Source organism: Lampetra planeri, chromosome 54 (assembly GCF_965212315.1).
Source record: "Lampetra planeri chromosome 54, kcLamPlan1.2.h2, whole genome shotgun sequence".
Lineage (NCBI taxonomy): Eukaryota > Metazoa > Chordata > Hyperoartia > Petromyzontiformes > Petromyzontidae > Lampetra > Lampetra planeri.
The window spans coordinates 4029550-4049208 of record NC_136160.1 but is presented as its reverse complement, the minus strand read 5'-3'; the positions used below and the strand labels follow the sequence as shown (position 1 = coordinate 4049208).

The following is a 19659-nucleotide window of genomic DNA, read 5'->3' as shown; positions in this document are numbered from 1 at the left end:
GGCAGTCTACAATGCAGACTGTAGCCTGGTTATTAAGCTGAGTGAGTGTACTGGCAGTCTACAATGCAGACTGTAGCCTGGTTATTAAGCTGGGTTAGTGTACTGGCAGTCTATAATGCAGACTGTAGCCTGGTTATTAAGCTGGGTTAGTGTACTGGCAGTCTATGATGTAGACTTATTGGTTCTTTCAGTTTCTCACGAACGGCATTTGCCCCATCGGTCTAGGACTGGACGATCCGTATCCGTCACACAGGAAGCATCGACCATCATCACCCCAACTCCGGTCATCCTGGCAGCAGCAGCAGCGGCGGCAGCGGCGGCTTTCGACTCAGCCAGACGCGCTTCTGCGGCCGTCTGGAACGCTCTTCCTTTCCGATATTAGGAAGCCGTCGGAGCTATGCACTTTCAAATCATCATCATCATCTAGATTGAAAAACGAATTTCTTTAGTACGCAGCCAACCGCGCTAACCTCCGATTAGCGCCGTTGGCTACGTACGGTGCGAAAGAAGATCAATATACGCGTAACATACGTGTGTACACATCTTATTGTTAAAACGTGGTCCTGTATCACCCCCTGGTGAATGTTCAATGTAATTACAGCCTCGTGCCTGCCGTGGCGCGGTGGGGAGCGGTGGCGCAGCGGTTAGCGCGCTGCGCTATGAACCCAGCCACTCGAGTTCGATTCCCGCTCACGGCCAACACCAGTGACGATTATCTGAACCGGTCCTGGGCCATCCCTAGGTCGACTCAGCCTCAAATGAGTACCTGGTGCGGTGCCGTGCCGGCCTTAATAGGTGCTCGCTAACAGCACTTGCCCCTACAGCCTGTTCAGGCTATACGGGGGATCTTAGTCTTTGTGTCCCTCGTGCGCCAGTGCCCGGCCTTCATCGGTGCTGCTTCTCCCCTAACAGCGCTTGCCCCAACAAGTCTGCTAAGGCTACATGGGGGATCTTTGTCTTTGTATTGGGGCGAGTACGTCGGAACTTGCAATGCAGAGGTCGCCGCGTCGAACTCCCGGCACGGAAGTTGAAACAATCGTGGAAGTTTATTAAACCCTCCAACCCCACCGCCTTTGTCCGCGTGTGATGGGGTAAAGTGTGGGGGTACTGGCACTTCTAAAATATTTTTATTTTATTTGCCATAAATGACGTCACGCGATTTTGGACTATTTTTGACCTCCCCCCCCCCTCGTCACACGGCGTCACAAAAAGTCAGACCCCCCCCCTCTGCCCCCCCCCCCCCCAAAACCATATTTCCATTTTGAAAATAAAACATGCTTCAAATCGCTTTAAACTATTGTCATTGTAGTGCGTATTTAATGTGGCGCTGCACTCTGATGTTCTAGGAGTGTTGTTACAACAATTAGGGCTGTTATAACAATTCTATATTTATTTAAAGTTGCGCATTTTGATGTGACGTCACATTTCTCGACCCACCCCCCCCCTCGTCAAAGATCGTCACAAATGTCTGACCCCCCCCCCCTACCCCCTAGGTGCGTGACGTCATTTATGGACGGCCCCTAAGACCCGTTGAGCTCTGCATCTCTTCTTGCAGAAGCGGCCTTCACAAATGATTGCCCAGCAGATCGGCTTCTCGTTATCGCGTGGATATGTACAGCGGGCAAATACTCTTAACACGCATGACGTTGATTCTCAATGTGGAGGGAAACACCGGGGGACCCGGAGAAAAATCCACGCGACCACGGGGAGAGAGAGACACGCAAACTCTAAATATACAGCAGCAGGCGTCAGGGTCGGGATCGAACCCACGAATTCCTGCATACCAGGCGAGGCAGTACACATCTCCTGGCCACCGTGATGATGATGAGAGAGACACGCAAACTCCAAATATACAGCAGCAGACGTCAGGGTCGGGATCGAACCCACGACCTCCTGTATACCAGGCGAGGTAGTTAACATCTCCTAGCCACCGTGATGATGATGAGAGAGAGACACGCAAACTCCAAATACACAGCAGCAGGCGTCAGGGTCGGGATCGAACCCACGACCTCCTGTACACCAGGCGAGGTAGTTAACATCTCCTAGCCACCGTGATGATGATGAGAGAGAGACACGCAAACTCCAAATATACAGCAGGCGTCAGGGTCGGGATCGAACCCACGACCTCCTGTATACCAGGCGAGGTGGTTAACATCTCGCCACTGGAGCTATGCACTTTTGCACCTACATTGAAAACTCTTCCCAAGACGTCCGGGTCAGTATGGAAGAGTAGGCCAAATACAACCTAGAGCTGGGGCCCTCTCTCTCTCTCTCTATCTGCCCCTCTACTGTATAAGGTGAGAGGCTAGCATAGGAGTTGAACAGGCAATTGCACAGCTGCGCCTTTACGTGTATGTATGTTGAACTTCTTTCGCACCGTACGGAGGCCAACTGTGCTAATCGGAGGTGAGCGGGGGAAGGTTTGGGTGGGGGTTGGGGGGGTGTTGGTGGGGGTAGGAGAGAGGGGAGGGTTCAGGTTTTAACCTGTTACGACTACCGTGGACACGCGTTCAACATGTTTACAGGACTATTTCCATTCTCGTCACCTGATCATCTTGAATGTGCCGGCTCAAAACAAACCACCGAACAAATCTCAACTGAGCAACACGCGAGGAATTGATTTATTTATTTTAAAATACATTTATCCCCCTGGTAAGTTTAAAAATGCCGTCGCTATCCACGACAGCAGTCTTAAATATAATCACATTATTAGTTAAGGTCATCCGTTTTCGGTGAGTTCCACGGACGGAACATTGACAGTTTTAACACCGAGTCGGCTTTCGCAACGAATAGCATCCATAATAGAGGTGTTTTGTTTGGGGTTAGATAGCGAAGCAGGAGGATTTCCCCACAAAATCTGTCTGTCCGCCCGATGATGCCGAAACGTCGTACTCAGATTGTAAATGTTGTGGATTTGCTCTCCAACACGCAACCGCTGGTGCTGTACTAGTAACGAATTGGCCACGTTCTGTTTACGTGACAACCCTTACCGATTGGCTGTGTCGGGTGGTGGCGGGTTTAACGACACACATTTATATATTTAAGCGATCTAACTCACACACACAAAAACACCTGTATTATAGAACATCTTTAAACAACGAAACTCTTTCACAGCTTTTTTCCACGGCAGTCAAAGCGAGAGTGGGACAATCTTTCCCCCCTCTACACTACTTCATCTCTGAACGCCGCGCACCTAGCCTGGCACAGGCACTGATAATGACGGCACGACGTCCGACGTTTCGCTCCACGTGCCAGAAGCTTCTTCGGGGAGGCGGTGGTGAATGAAGACGCCGTCTCGTGTTGTATGTTAAACTTCTTAATTCTAGATTTGAAGCTTTCGTGACTGCAAGGATTCATACTCTAAGTTATTTCGGTAAAGTCACGTAGGTAAAAAATAAAATTAAAATTAATAAAAAAAATCACGACGTTTCGGAGACAACACAAGTCTCCGTCATCAGGTGGGACCGTCACAGCCAGATTTGCGTCGTGATTTTTATTTTATTTTTTATTAATTAAAATTTCATTTTTTACCTACGTGACTTTACCGAAAGAACTAAGAGTATGATAATTGGTTTTTTACCCTTCTATCTGGCAACAAAAATTTGTTGCCAGATAGAAGGGTAAAAAACCAATTATCATATTTTTACTGGCAAATGAGGTTCCCATAGTGTAGAAACTAAGAGTATGTTAAACTTCTTCTTTCGCGCACCCGTACGTAGCCATGCGTGCTAACCGGAGGTCTGTGTGGGAGATAACGCGAGTACTCGGGACATAGCTCAATACCCGTGCATACCTGGGGGGCTTACACGGGTACCCGGAGGTAACGAATCGCTCGTGCATCTATTTACGTTTTCCTTTTACTCGACCAGCTAAGGCCCACCGAGCAATGCAGCTTGTTTACAGAAGCGACCTGGCCATATAAATGAAAGCTCGACGACAAAGCGGCTCCCCCATCGCGTGGAAATTTACAGCAGCCAAAACCTCTGAGCGCGTGACGTTCTTCACGCAGCAACCGGCTGGCTGTCGATTGGCGACAACTGGCTTGCCGCACACGTGGCCTGCAAACCCGTCACCGTGGGTGGAAGCGAGGGTCGGTGGATCACCGCACAGACGTTGTCCTGACGGAATTTATATGGCGCCTGAACCGAAGGCGTTTTACACAGAATTAACGACGGTACAACGTCCGAATGTCGTGGTCGTGGTGGTGGTAGAAGAGGTGGAAAAAATAAAATGAGAGGAAGAAATGGGGGGGGGGGGGGTCTGTGACGATGTGTGAATGCGGTGAAAGCGAAATTGATGATAGCGAATGATTATTACTGGATTTAATGAATGGGGTTAATCAGTGATAGCCACGTTTCTCTACACACACGCGTGACGTTGATTCTAAATGTGGAGCGAAACACCGGAGGACCCGGAGAAAAATCCACGCGACGACCACGATGATAGACACACACAAACTCCAAATATACAGCAGCAGGCGTCAGGGTCGGGATCAAACCCACGACCTTCTGTATACCAGGCGAGGTGGTTAACATCTCCTAGCCACCGCGATGATGATGAGAGACACGCAAACTCCAAATATACAGCAGCAGGCGTCAGGGTCAGGATCGAACCCACGACCTCCTGCATACCAGGCGAGGTAGTTAACATCTCCTAGCCACCGTGATGATCGTGAGAGAGAGAGACACAAACTCCAAATATACAGCTGGCGTCAGGGTCAGGATCGAACCTACGACCTCCTGCATGGAGGAGGGGTACTCGAGTTTCCTGCCTGACTAAGCAGAAGTTCTTCCGTTTCCTACCAGCAAGGCCCCCGGCATCGCGCGGCGTAAAACGTCGGACGTCGTTCCGAGCGGCGCGTTGGCGAGAGGAGGTCACGAACCAAAGGGAACAAAAAAATCACCGATGGCGCGCGTCGAGCGAGCCGTGGAACGCGGTCGCGGTTTCACACAAAAAAAATTAACCCGTAAAAACAACGTTTTTCACTATAAATCCTTTATATGCGTGTTCAATGGGCCACAACCCAGCCCACATTGGTCTTTGAAACGGGCGGCTAGAGTCCTCTCGTCCTCTGGCTTGAGATGGCTGCCACCTATGGGTCAGATGATTGCCTGCCACCATTAAGCAATTGGTAATTAAATATAATTTTTTTTTACCTAAAAAGTGTAACATTTTTGAAAAAAATGTTCACGAAAAGAAATTGTCACGCACAACGAGTCTGTGTGAAAATGGATCACGGGAAGCGAGTTAAAAAACGACCGAAAGATTTGCACGGTCGTAAGCGTGCAAGCAAGTGAACTTCATATAAAGGATTTAAAAATCCCCCAGCGCGTTTCATGGGACTCGGGGTCCGCCTTCTCTTCATCCCGGGGGGGGGGGGTCGGCAACAAAAATAACGACAAGAGGCAGTGTGTGTGTGCGTACGCCGAATTCGGTACAACCAAAAAAAACACCTCCGCGTTTTCAGAGCCGCGACTCCGCGTGAATAACGTGACGAGGCCGTCCTTTAAAGAGCCGCAGATTTGCAGACTCCCCCCCTCCTCCTCCTCCTGGATTTTCCTGTCCACGGCTGCCCCCCCCCAGCCCCTCCGCAATGCGAGATGCGCCCGCTTCGTCTGCTCCAACGCGCTTCGGCAGACGCGATGGAGTCACCGAAGCGAGCCGCGTCTTTACCACCTGCTCACGTGGTCCCGGTATTGCACACGACGTGAATGTTGTCATCCTACACATTTACCGGACTAGTTGTATTTGACACGATACATGGCTGGGTTGATGTAGGGTGACAATACAGTAAAAGGGTGGGTGTCGTATTACGAACCGTGAACCAACCTCCCCCCACCCCCCCTGAGTTTTCCCCACAATGCCTTTGAGTTTGCAGTTCGCAGATTTTGCAGATCGCGGATTTTGCCGACTGCGCTATTTTCAAGGACGTAACCGGACCCGCCGCGGCGGGCGATGGGGGTTTGCCGGATTGAGCACAAACACAAGTCGAGTCGCCCTCAAAGCCAGAAAGCTTCGTCCGCTGCTGGTCTGCGCCTCTCACAGCCTCGACAGTTTTCATCGGGGGGGGGGGGGGGGGGGTTCCTACGCCTCTCCCAGTGCGTTGACTGCCGCCAAAGACGCGGTCAGCGGTACCATTTACCCCTTTGCGGGCCCCGTTTGCCGTCTGAATCTCGGGACACACAAGCGGCTCTGCGTTCTTCTTGGTTCTTTCGGTAAAGTCACGTAGAATGGAAATAATAAAATATAAAAATAAAACATAATAAAATAATTCTCACGACGTTTCGGCCACAAAGAATAATTTTATTGGTTTATTTATTTTATTTTATTATTTCCATTCTACGTGACTTTACCGAAAGAACCAAGAAGATGAATCCCTGCAGTCACGAAAGCTTTAAATCGAAATTTAACGGCTCTGCGTTCGTTTTACTCAGAGGGGTCGTAGCCACGTTATTCTTAAAGATAATCGTTACTCACCGCAGAGAACTGTAGCGAAACGACCGCTGCTCTACGATAGCCGGCACCAAACCGTGCCACAAGCCGAGCCTCGGTACCGATAAAGTTATTTTATTTCATAATTCCGGTTTCTGTTGATGATTTAAACGTACGTCATCGGAACAGAATCAGAAGAAAAAAACAGCCGTCCTCACCTCACCCGAGGACGGCTGCTTGCGTTGTGGCCGAAACGTCGTGAGAATTATTTTATTGTTTTATTTTTATTATTTTATTACTTCCCTTCTACGTGACTTTACCGAAAGAACCAAGAAGGGTTAATATAACCGCGCGCGATTGGCCACATCCCTTTACGATCGTCTGCCTGGCCAACCGGATTACGTTTCATCTGCTCAAACCCGAGCTATTGATGCTTTGATATTTACATTGCCTTTGCGCTGTCCGCCTTTTGGCGTTGTCCTCTGATCTAACACCGGTGGGGAGACAAGGCCCTAAAGGAGGCCGTCTCTGGCGTAGGCCAATCAGTTTCAAAGACAATGCCATCTATTATCAGTGCATGTTTGTTTTGCATATTTTACCACAAATGCGTGTGGTTAATGCAGACTTGATGCCTTGCAATAGGTGTGCGTCTATTTGGTGTTTGAACACCTTGACACGTCCTGATTTATTGCCAGGAAGGCTAAAAAAAAAAAATTTTTATATCGGGATACTCTCGATAAAACGTTAAGTCTGTTTGCGACGACAAATATATAGAAATATATACGAACACCGGTGGTCACGTTGGTTACATTATTGTAAAAGAAATTCACAAATTTGATCGACGATTTTATTTCAAGACGACCAGGCCGAGGCGCTGGAGCCAGCACCGCTGAGAAGTCCGGGTTCCAATCCTGCCCTGCAATGAGAACCAGACTTCTCAAGTCTCGCGAGGCGATGGCCCTCAGCCTGGTCGCCAATTACTTTGTGTAAAAAAAACCATAACCACGATTACATTCAATTTGGTTCTGCACTTAGTTTAGCCGAATTCCACCCCTGACAATTCACGATATCATTTTGGTTGTCGCGTGGACGAATATTTTCTCTGCAGCAGGGGCAGGCAAGAAAGTACCGCCCTGCCCCCCCCACACCCCCATAGTGTTTCAATTCATTTTTAAAAAAGGTCACTATGAAGGGATCTCACAAGATGTTCTGTAATATCCGCTTCCGCGGGCCATTCAAACACAAAAGATCCCCCCATATAGCCTGAAGAGACTGTTTTGGGCGAGTGCTGTTATAGCGAGCACCTATCAAGGACCACTCTCACACACACGCACGCACACACATGCACGCACGCGCACGCACGCCGTTCTGAGTTTTCATACAAAGGGCGGCTGAAACCGGGAGTCAAACCCAGGGAATGCCAGCTCAGTGTCTCCGACCCCTGAGCCAAACGGCCCGTACCTGGGCTCAATAAACCCGACGCAGCAACCAATGTTTGGGCTCGCCAGTGGGCAGGCTAGCGGTGTAAAAAGCTAAACTCATAACTATTTTTATTTTACTGGGTAAGGCCCACCAAGCTGTATAGCTCTCTTTCAGAATTGAACTGGCCACAATTTACAGCTCCACCAAAGTGGCTTATCATCATCATCGTGGAAATGTATCGCAGCCAAATACTCTGAACGTGCGACGTTGATTCTGAATGTGGAGGGGACAAATATCCGGAAGATCCGGAGAGAAAAAAAAAATCCGAGCGACCACGGGGAGAGAGAAGTGCGCAACCTCGAAATACACAGCAGGCGTCAGGGTCGGGATCGAACCCACGACCTCCTGCACACCGGGCGAGATAGTTAACATCTCCTAGCCACCGTGATGATGATGATGAAAGAGAGACACGCAAACTCCAAATATACAGCAGCAGGCGTCAGGGTCGGGATCGAACCCACAACCTCCTGTATACCAGGAGAGGAAATTAACATCTCCTAGCCACCGTGATGATGATGAGAGAGACACGCAAACTCCAAATATACAGCAGCAGCAGGCGTCAGGGTCGGGATCGAACCCACGACCTCCTGCACACCGGGCGAGATAGTTAACATCTCCTAGCCACCGTGATGATGATGATGAGAGAGAGACACGCAAACTCCAAATAAACAGCAGCAGGTGTCAGGGTCTGGATCGAACCCCACGACCTCCTGCATACCAGGCGAGATAGTTAACATCTCCTAGCCACCGTGGCAAAGCAGGGGAGAGAGAGCGAGCCCTAAGGGCTAACGCTGGGAGAGATGGGCGAGGTGGGCACATGTTTCTCGTCGGCCTCTCCTCTGGAAGGAGAAGACGGGGGGGGGCTGGAAACAGCTGGGTACTCAGGCACGCAGTTGATGTCGGGTAGTCCGCAGCCTGTTCTGCCGACGGTACTGCGCCGGCTGAAGGGGCAACCCGAGTAGCTGTAGTCCTTGCGGAGCGTGGCAGGGCTAAGCAGGTAGCACGCTGGGCCAGGTGACGAGTCCTCGGGCTAGTGCGGGGGTCGGCAATGGAAATAACATTTTTTTTTATTCGGTAAAAATAAAATCGATCTCTCAAGAGCCGCACAATGCACGTGGTCAATACGAGACGGTGGTGGTCCTCAATAAATAACGTACACGAAGCGCTTCCTCTAAAGGGCTGCACGCTGCTCCAGAGCCGCAGGTTTCGCCGACCCCTGGGCTAGAGCCGGTAGTGCAGAGTGGGACACGAGCCTTAGCTGGGAAGGTTAGCCGGCGGGACTGGCCGAGCGTCAGGTCTGCGTGCCGATAGGTGCGGGGTGGCAGGGCTGAGTTGGTAGGGTCAGGTCCCAGTGCAGGGTGGCAGGGCTGAGCTGGTAGTGTCAGCTCGGTGTCAGGTCCGGTACAGGGTGGCAGGGCTGAGCTGGTAGTGCAGAGTTGGTACTCAAGGTTTTTTTTTTTGGGAAAAATTATTGTGAATCTGAGTCCACGAGCCCTCTGTTCAATTGTGCTTCTCGATTTGCATCGGTTGCCGCTCCCGGCACTTGTTTTTACGCTTGTGTGAGGCACGACATCGGCGTCACGAATGACGATGATGATGACAAGTCTTGGTTGAGGATAGCTGGGCTTTGTTGGTAGCTAGTTGCGGGCCGAGTTCTGAGCCGTTGTGTCGAGTGGCTGGGCTAGGCTGCGAGTGAAGGTTCAGCGTACGGAATGCCAAGCTCCCCCCGAGGCCTCGTACAGGCTGGCCGGGCTGGCTGGGAAGTTCCCGGGTGGCTCCGCGTGGCTCCCGTGTGGCTCCCGCTAGGCCCTGCGGTAGTAGCGCCAGGCGACCACCAACCCGACCGCCACCGCCGGCGCCAGCCACAGCCAACAGCAGCTGGAACCACACGGAGCCGGCGCAACAGCGCGATGGGGAGACGGACGTTAGCCACGCTTCATCATCGTCATCATAATCATCATGGTCGTCATCATCATCGTCATCGTGGTCATCATCGTCGTGGTCATCGTCGTCATCATCATCGTCTTCGTCGTCATTATCAGCAATCATCATCGTCGTCATTGTCGTCATCATCATCGTGGTCATTGTCGTCGTCGTCATCATCGTCGTCGTCATCGTCATCAGTCATCATCATCATCATCGTGGTCATCGTCGTCGTCATCATCATCATCGTCATCATCGGGAAATTTAGTTGCGACTAGGAGTCTACTACCGCTATTTTATTTTTTACCAGGTAAGGCCCCACTGAACTATGTTGTTCTTTTTCAGAAGTGACGTGTCCACAAATGATAGCTCAACAAAGTGGCCTATGATCACGTGGAAATCTAGAGCAGCCAAATGATGTGAACGCATGTCGACTGTAAATGTGGAGGGAGAAACCGGAGGACCCGGAGAAAAACCCACGCGACCACGGTAAGAGAGAGAGACACGCAAACTCCAATGATACAGCAGGCATCTGGGTCGGGACCGAATCCACGACCTCCTGCACACAAGGCGAGGGAGATAACATCTCACCACCGCGGCACCCCCTACACCACTACTCCTCAGGCCACACTGCGAATACAATAATCGATTATAGGACGGAATTATGATCTCCAAACAACCCCCGGCCACCACAGTTAGATTACAAACTTTTCACAGCTGAAACGATGACGTCAACAATATCGACCTTGGTTTGGATCCGGGTTGCAGCTACTGCCCGTGATTGTGCCGAGTTCTCAACCAGTCATCACCAATGACTGAACAACAACAAGTTCTAAAAATCCCATTCCGTTAAATTGCGTTCTGCACTTCATTTAGCTCAATTCCAGCTGTGAGAATTAATCTGTAAGCAGGGGCGGCTGAGAGAGAGTGCCGCTCCCCGAACCGTGCGGATGAGAAGCGACGTGAAAGGTTCTGCGACGGATGCCTCCGGCCTCACGGCGCGAGTAAAATTTGTGTGGGGGGGAAATGACGAAAGTAAGAACAGATTAAATTTCGATTTAAAGCTTTCGTGACTGCAGGGATTCATCTTCTTGGTTCTTTCGGTAAAGTCACGTAGAAGGGAAGTACTAAAATAATAAAAATAAAACATTATTATTTTATTATGTTTTATTTTTATTATTTAGAAGGGAAGTAATAAAATAATAAAAATAAAACATTATTTTATTATGTTTTATTTGTATTATTTTATTACTTCCCTTCTACGTGACTTTACCGAAAGAACCAAGAATAAGAACAGATTTTTATTTTATTTTAGAATGTAGAAGGAAGCAAAGACATGAAAAACTTGCGGAGCACGCACCATTTGGCGGACCTCGGCGAAGAGCACCCCGGTATTTTCTTCGCCTACAAAACAGAAATTGGGGGGGGGGGCGGCAGAGAGGTTAACTACCTCCCCTGGTATACGGGAGGTCGTGGGTGCGATTCTTACCCGGACGATGCCTGTGTGCATGTCTCTCTCTCTCCCTCTACCCCGTGGTCGTGAGGATTTATCTCCGTGTCCGCCGGTTTTTTCCCTCCACATTTAGCATCAACGTCACGCGTTCCCCGAGTGTTTGGCCGCTGTAAATGTTCCACGTGACGATAAGCCACTTGGTCGCGCTATCATGATGTGTGGCGAGGTCACTTATGAAAAAGAGCTACGTAGCAGCAGCTCAGTTGGGGCTTTACCTGGTCAAATAAAATAAAAAATTGTAGTTTTAGTTTTACTGGTAGGAACCTCCGGGTTACACCAGCCCACAGGGGATTATTGTGTCTGTCCGTCGTGCATCCAAAAATGGGAGGGGTGGGGCTGGGTGGAGAGGGGAGGGTGGGGAGGGGCTGGGTGGGGAAGGTGGGGAGGGACTGGGTGGGGAGGGGCTGGTCACCCCGTGGTGCCCTTATAAAACTCAACGTTTAATCTACTCACGCCGGTTTGTGCCCGCCCTCAAAGTCGGCCATATTTGCGGAATACACCACGCCGCCGTTGACCCTGGCCATTGACCGAGCAACCCAACGTTCCTACCAGCTCCCTCCGCAGGAATGTGTTTAGGGCAACCGGGTCATCTTGCGCGCAACGACCAGTGGACTCGGCACGGAGCGCACACGGCGGTACACGTGACGGTTCACCGGCACGAGGTGTCAGAGCCGAGCCGAGCTGGCAGTGCCAGCTTGGTGCCAAGTGCTCGCACGTCGATCGCTAAACGCACGCCGCTGGATCAATTATCGAGAAGCTCCTCGATCGATCGGGAAGGCGACCGACCGGAAAAACACGCCAACAAGTACAACCGCTAACCACTATTTTTATTTTACAGAGTCCAGCAGTATATATTTTTTTTTTAGTCGAACTTGTATTGCATCGAGTGTGGCACAGCAGGGTTAACATATTTGGTGCTGTCGGTGTGGACCAGAGGGATTTAGAACTCTGCGCGTTGATGCCTTTCTTACCTGCGGCCTTTCCGACGTTGACCCTTCCTGCAAAAGATAACCGGCAATGTTAACCACGATGGTAACCACGATGGTAACGTACACACACACACTTACCGCGTGATCTCACAACGCGTTTGTTCTACAAAACAGATCTTCCGACAAGGGAACACTTTTCGCTGAGTTCAATTCCCACTCACAGCCAAGATTTTCGATGGATATATCTGAACCGGTTCTGGGCCTCCCCTAGGTCGACTTGGCCTCAAATGAATACCTGGTGCGGTGTGAGGAAAATCGACCAGGCGTGGTGTTGGTCACCCGCCTCTTCGTGTGGAGTGCCGGCCTTCGTAGGTGCTACTCGCGAACAGCACTTGCTCCAAAAAGTCTGTTAAGGCTATAAGATAGGGGATCTTTGTTTTTGCGTCTGCGTGGAGTCTCTGTGCGAGTCTCTGTGTGAGTGAGAGTTCTGAGTGCATCCGAGTCTGTGTGTATCTCTGTGTGAGTCTGTCTGAGTCTGTGAGTCTGTGTGTGTGTGTGAGTCTGTGTGTGTGTGTGAGTCTGTGTGTGTGTGTGTGAGTCTGTGTGGGTGGAGTCTGTGCGAGTCTGGCCAGTGAGTCTAAGGTTCTGTGTGCGTTTCAGCGCAAGTCTCACACTGTGTGCGAGTCTGTGAGTCTGTAATTGAGTCTGTGAGTGAGTCTATGTGTGTGCGATTCTGCGCGAGTGAATCTCCATGGTTAAATTTCGATTTAAAGCTTTCGTGACTGCAGGGATTCATCTTCTTGGTTCTTTCGGTAAAGTCACGTAGAAGGGAAGTAATAAAATAATAAAAATAAAACATAATAAAAATAATTCTCACGACGTTTCGGCCACAACGCAAGCAGCCGTCCTCAGGTGAAGAATGAAACACTGCCAAGCTTAGAGCGTATATATATTATTTTGTCAAGGCGCTCTTCTTCCACCTCCAACCCAGCTTAAATATACGCTCCAAGCTTGGCAGTGTTTCATTATTCACCTGAAGACGGCTGCTTGCGTTGTAGCCGAAACGTCGTGAGAATTATTGTATTATGTTTTATTTTTATTATTTTATTACTTCCCTTCTACGTGACTTTACCGAAAGAACCAAGAAGATGAATCTCCGTGTGCGAGCCCATAAGTGCGAGGAGTCCGTAAGTGTGAGTCTGTGAACAAGTGTGCCTCCAAGTGCTCCTGATGTCACCGCCACTCGGTGGGGATTAGCGGCCGCCGCCGTTGTTGTTGTTGTGCACATACCGTTTCAAGCTCGCCGATGTAGTACTGCTGCATGATGTCGCGCGCGTCCCCCGAGTGACCCGCGTCCTCAAACGCCTCCGTCGCGTCCTTCCCGGACTTCTCCAGCAGCACGGACTCGCCGCCGGGGTGCTGGGGACCAACGCGGACAAGTACGGTCAATCACGATCAACACCATCAACACCATCCCAGTCAGAAGCTTAAGATTCAGTGCTGGAGGAGGGGGAATCCGACAGGGCTGTGAAAACTCTTTTTTTCGCACGCGTCCAGTCTGGGAAATTAATTATAAGTCCGAATTATCAATCTTGAGCAAGGCAGCAGCAGCAACAACAACAACAAAAGAGACCCAGACCACACCAAGGCCACACACAGTAGCAGTCCCTCAATAAGATGGAATGTTAAAAGGCAAGGGTCAGCCTCGATCCGACATTTTCCTGACAACTGCTCTCGTCGGACACTGTTAGCGAGCAGCACCTATGAAGGCCGGCATGGCGCATAAGGGGGTGGCGGCGGTGACCGCCAACACCACGCCCGGCCGCCTTTGTCTCCCCCAGTGACGATGTTTACACACCGCACCAGGTGCTCATTTGAGGCCGAGTGGACCTATGAGCGGTGGTTGTTGGCCAGGAATCGAACTCGGGAGGCTGGGTTCGAGGCGCAGCACGCTAACCGCTACACAACCGTTCCCCGCAATTATTGACACACTCTGGCTATGAGGCTTAGGTTAATTAGTTTGCAATACAGGCAAACCGATGAAAAGAGAATAGGCTCGACCCTTTTCCGGCCATAATACAGGAGGTGTTAAGATGTTCAAACAGCAAAGAGACAAAGCTATTGCACGGCTAAATTTCGATTTAAAGCTTTCGTGACTGCAGGGATTCATCTTCTTGGTTCTTTCGGTAAAGTCACGTAGAAGGGAAGTAATAAAATAATAAAAATAAAACAATAAAATAATTCTCGATTTAAAGCTTTCGTGACTGCAGGGATTCATCTTCTTGGTTCTTTCGGTAAAGTCACGTAGAAGGGAAGTAATAAAATAATACAAATAAAACATAATAAAAATCATTCTCACGACGTTTCGGCCACAACGCAAGCAGCCGTCCTCAGGTGAAGACCAGGTCTGTCGGGGAGACAGCTTGCGTTGTGGCCGAAACGTCGTGAGAATTATTTTATTATGTTTTATTTTTATTATTTTATTACTTCCCTTCTACGTGACTTTACCGAAAGAACCAAGAAGATGAATCTATTGCACGGCATCAAGTGGGCATTAAGCACACATCATGCTTTTGCTAAGACGTGCAATCAAACCTCCTTTGATAAATCTCTGCATTTGTCTTGGCAAATGATTGGTCTACACCAGAGACGGCCTCCTTTATAGCCATGTCTCACCAGTGTTCGACCAAAGGACACCAACAGGCAACGACCACAAAGGATAAAGCCTATTAATTCTATCATGATTTGAAGCTTTCGTGACTGCAGGAATCCATACCCTTTGGTTCTTTCGTTAAAGTTACGTAAGCCACGTAAAGTGACTTTACCTATTAATTCTGTTTGTCATCTTCTTGGTTCTTTCGGTAAAGTCACGTAGAATGGAAATAATAAAATAATAAAAATAAAACATAATAAAATAATTCTCACGACGTTTCGGCCACAACGCAAGCAGCCGTCCTCAGGTGGAGAGCAGGTCTGTCGAGTAGACAGACTTCACCGAAAGAACCAAGAAGATGAATCCCTGCAGTCACGAAAGCTTTAAATCGAAATCTGTTCGTCATTTTGATAAAGGCAAAGAGGGTCCCCAATGATAGAGTCAAACCGATATTTTTATTATCCAAGTGTGGAATTTATGGGTTTTTGTGCTCAGTCATTGGAGGCCGGGCCACGGTAACACAAACTCGCCGCACGCGGTCACGGCTGGACAGGACCCAACCGGGACACGTACCCACCCAAGTTCGACGTCTCTGACCTCCAAACCACCTCATGGAACTCCCCCGTTTCACTTCCCTATTCAGGTGCAGGGTCTCAAAAATGCAGGTGGTGTTGGGACGGCTGGCTTCAAGGTCGGGGTGACCAATATAAGGTTTGAATTGGTCTATAGGAAGGTAGGCAGTAATAAAGGGTTGACAGGTATGTAGTAGTGTAGTGTATAGAGTAGTGTAGTGTATAATGTTGTGTATAGTAGTGTAGTGTATTGAGTAGTGTATAGCAGTGTCGTGTATAGTATCATACCTTAATTCTAGATTTGAAGCTTTCGTGACTGCAAGGATTCGTACTCTTAGGTTTTTTCGGTAAAGTCACGTAGGAAAAAAGTATCATACCTGTCAACCCATACAGTTTACCCCGTATTCTTGTACAGGGAGATTGAATTTTCAGGTCCATACGGCGTACAGCCGTTTCAATACAGGCACACAATAAGTGTGTCTCTCTGCGTCTCTCTCTCGAGGAATGTCGTCCCCACGAACTCGAGGAATCGAATCACCCCGAGGAGGTCAACGAAGTCGGCCCGGGTATCCGAGACACCACAAAGACAAAGCTCCCCCGTGTAGCCTTCAACAGACTTCTGAGGGCAAGTGTGTTGTTAGCGAGTAGCACCTAGCAAAAACAAAGATCCCCCGTGTAGCCTTCAACAGACTTCTGAGGGCAAGTGCTGTTAGCGAGTAGCACCTAGCAAAGACAAAGATCCCCGTGTAGCCTTCAACAGACTTGTGAGGGCAAGTGCTGTTAGCGAGTAGCACCTAGCAAAGACAAAGATCCCCGTGTAGCCTTCAACAGACTTGTGAGGGCAAGTGCTGTTAGCGAGTAGCACTTAGCAAAGACAAAGATCCCCCGTGTAGCCTTCAACAGACTTCTGAGGGAAAGTGCTGTTAGCGAGTAGCACTTAGCAAAGACAAAGATCCCCCGTGTAGCCTTCGACAGACTTCTGAGGGCAAGTGCTTAGTGAGTAGCACCTAGCAAAGACAAAGATCCCCGTGTAGCCTTCAACAGACTTGTGGGGGCAAGTGCTGTTAGCGAGTAGCACCTAGCAAAGACAAAGATCCCCCGTGTAGCCTTCGACAGACTTCTGAGGGCAAGTGCTGTTAGTGAGTAGCACCTAGCAAAGACAAAGATCCCCGTGTAGCCTTCAACAGACTTGAGGGAAAGTGCTGTTAGCGAGTATCACTTAGCAAAGACAAAGATCCCCCGTGTAGCCTTCAACAGACTTCTGAGGGCAAGTGCTGTGAGTAGCACCTAGCAAAGACAAAGATCCCCCGTGTAGCCTTCAACAGACTTGTGAGGGCAAGTGCTGAGTATCACCAAGCAAAGACAAAGCTCCCCCGTGTAGCCTTCAGACTTCTGAGGGCAAGTGCTGTGAGTAGCACCTAGCAAAGACAAAGCTCCCCCGTGTAGCCTTCAACAGACTTGTGAGGGCAAGTGCTGTTAGCGAGTAAGCACCCTATGAAAGCCGGCACGGCACACACAGAGAGATACAAAGAGGGTTGGTGGATGGGTGGTAGCTGAGTGGCCAGCAATCACAGCCTCACCTCCGCGGCGAAGTCGCTGACATCGTACACCTTGCCGTGGATGACGAGGCACAGGCGGCCGGCCGCGGCCCGCTGCTTTACCTCCTCCATCCGCATCAAACTCTCGCCCGCCATCGCCATCTTCCTCCTACTCCTCCGATCCCTCGCACGGCCCGATAGCTCCGACCACGTGACCCCGGAGTGGGAGGAGTTGAGGGGGTGAGGGGGTGTGGCGAGCTGAGTCACGTGGTTTCCGGGTGTGTGTGTGTGTGGGTGGGAGGGATGGATGAGGGTGAGAGACCACGTGGTTTCCCACCCACCCACACCACGAGTCACGTGGTGTGTGCGGGTGGGGGAGATGGGGGTGAGAGACCACGTGGCCTCAAAGTGCACCTAGCCTGGCACGGGCGCCGTGGTGACCTAGCCGTCACTGAGGGGCCATCCATAAATGACGTCACGCGATTTTGGACGATTTTTGACCCCCCCCTCCCCTTCGTCACACGGCGTCACAAAAAGTCAGACCCCTCCCCTCAAATATGACGTCACAAAGCTCTGCCCGCCCCCCCCCAAAATAAAACATGCTTCAAATCGCTTTAAACTATTGTCATTGTAGTGCGTATTTAATGTGGCGCTGCACTCTGATGTTGTAGGAGAAAACATTTATTAAAAAAATCGATTTAATTAAGTAGAACGTGTTGTCTACATGCATTTAAAGAGGCGCATTTTGATGTGACGTCACATTTATCCCCCCCCCGTCACACATTGTCACAAATGTCTGACCCCCCCCCCCCCCTAGGTGCATGACGTCATTTATGGGCGGCCCCTGAGTGGCGAATGGCGGGCGTTGGTTATATTGGTTGGGTCTGGCACAGTAGGGGGCACAGGTGGTGCATTTACCGGTCATCTCAGTCGGCCAACCCATGGTACCCGGGTCTGCCCCGAGACCTTCCTGTCAGCGAACCTTCTACACTTCACGTGGCCTCAAAGTGCACCTGGCCTGGCACGGGCACCGTGGTGACGTCACCGTTAATTAGTGGCGAATGGAGGGCGTTGGTTATTGGTTGGTCTTTGGCACAGTAGGGAGAACAGCTGTTGAATCGACCAGCAAGTCATCTCAGTCGGTCAATCCGTGGCACCTGATGGGTCTGTCCCGTGACCTTGCAAGCGGGCGTTCGATACGTCACGTGGCCTTAACGTGCACGTAGCCTGGCACACTTCGTACCGACTGGCGGTTGTTGCTGTCGGTTGGGTTTGGAAGGTGAGGGTCACGTGGTTTTAAGGCAGGGGTCGGCAACCTGCGGCTCGTTAAAGGACTGTTTCCACGTGGTTTTAGGGGGGTGAGAAGGGTGCCGGGGAGAGACCACGTGGTTGGGTTTTGTGAATTGAAGCGGCGCTTTAACACATTCCTGCGGAGGGAGCTGGTAGGAACGTTGGGTTGCTCGGTCAATGGCCAGGGTCAACGGCGGCGTGGTGTATTCCGCAAATATGGCCGACTGTGAGGGCGGGCACAAGCCGGCGTGAGTAGGTTAAACGTTGAGTTTTATAAGGGCACCACGGGGTGACCAGCCCCTCCCCACCCAGCCCCACCCCTCCCACCCTGCCCCACCCTCCCCACCCAGCCCCACCCTCCCCACCCAACCCCACCCTCCCCACCCTCCCCACCCAGCGCCACCCTCCCCACCCTCCCCTCTCCACCCAGACCCACCCCTCCCATTTTTGGATGCACGACGGACAGACATAATAATCCCCTGTGGGCTGGTGTAACCAGGAGGTTCCTACCAGTATAAGCTGTTTTACTGGGGTAAATCCCAATGAATAGTGACAATCGTGACGTAAACGGTTTCGTGTGACGTAATCGTGCTCGTGTGACGTAATACGGCGTGATGTAACCGTGTGACGTAATCGTTCTCGTATTACTGCAGCAGCGCATGTGCGAAACGGATTGTGTTCAAAGTTGCAACAGCGAGAAGACCTGTTTCATCCGTGCGTCGAGTGATCTTCCCGTTGCAGAGCCGCTCGATTAATCTTTATTCCGAGTACAGAAAAGCACAAAACGCAACGCGATAAAAAAAAAAGTCATAATTGCAGCTTTGAAGAGAAACCACCTGATGACGGACGCTTGTGTTGCACCCGAAACGTCGTGATGTTTTATTTTATACCCACGTGACTTTACCGAAAGAACCAAAGAGTATAGAAACCGATAGTTGATCATCGCGATATCGCAGGTCTTGTATAGCCGTTCGTGACATACCACGGCGAGCTCCGACACGGAAAGTTGGGCCAACATTATTCGTGCAAATCCAGGGCCACGATCGCCATGCGTCGTTTTTCCCAGTCGTCGGCCCTTCCTCCGACCTGGAACACAGCCACCACCACGCCTCCCCCACTCCACATTCGCAGCGCTGACTCTTTTTAAATCCTTTATATTAAGTTCACTTGCTTGCTTGCGCGCTTGCTTGCTTGCGCGCTTACGACCGTGCAAATCTTTCGGTCGTTTTTTAACCCACTTCCCGTGATCCAATCGAGCTGACATTTTGCACACAGACTCGTTGTACGTGACAATTAATTATATTTAATTACCAATTGCTTAATGGTG

The 19659-nt window shown here is 50.3% G+C and overlaps 1 protein-coding gene across 1 annotated transcript; it reads right to left on the bottom strand.

Moving 5' to 3' along the window:
- Positions 1-6686: 6686 nt before the first annotated feature.
- On the bottom strand, positions 6687-17300 carry LOC144735156 (cytochrome b5-like). The gene is made up of 5 exons (XM_078617594.1): positions 17085-17300; positions 13570-13698; positions 12322-12348; positions 11198-11241; positions 6687-9792 (listed from the first exon to the last, which is right to left on the bottom strand). The coding sequence occupies exons 1-5, from the start codon at positions 17202-17204 to the stop codon at positions 9717-9719; spliced, it is 396 nt and encodes a 131-aa protein (XP_078473720.1). The 5' UTR covers positions 17205-17300; the 3' UTR covers positions 6687-9716.
- Between the last annotated feature and the right edge of the window lie 2359 nt (positions 17301-19659).

Bases quoted from the DNA above. Each gene is read 5' to 3' on its own strand.
- LOC144735156 (XM_078617594.1), bottom strand. From the start codon at position 17,204: ATGGCGATGGCGGGCGAGAGTTTGATGCGGATGGAGGAGGTAAAGCAG. The intron at 12,349-13,569 runs GTATGTGCACAA...TATCTTTTGCAG, and splicing joins ACATCGGCGAGCTTGAAACG to GAAGGGTCAACGTCGGAAAG. The intron at 9,793-11,197 runs GTGCGTGCTCCG...GTGTGGTTCCAG, and splicing joins TCGCCGAGGTCCGCCAAATG to CTGCTGTTGGCTGTGGCTGG.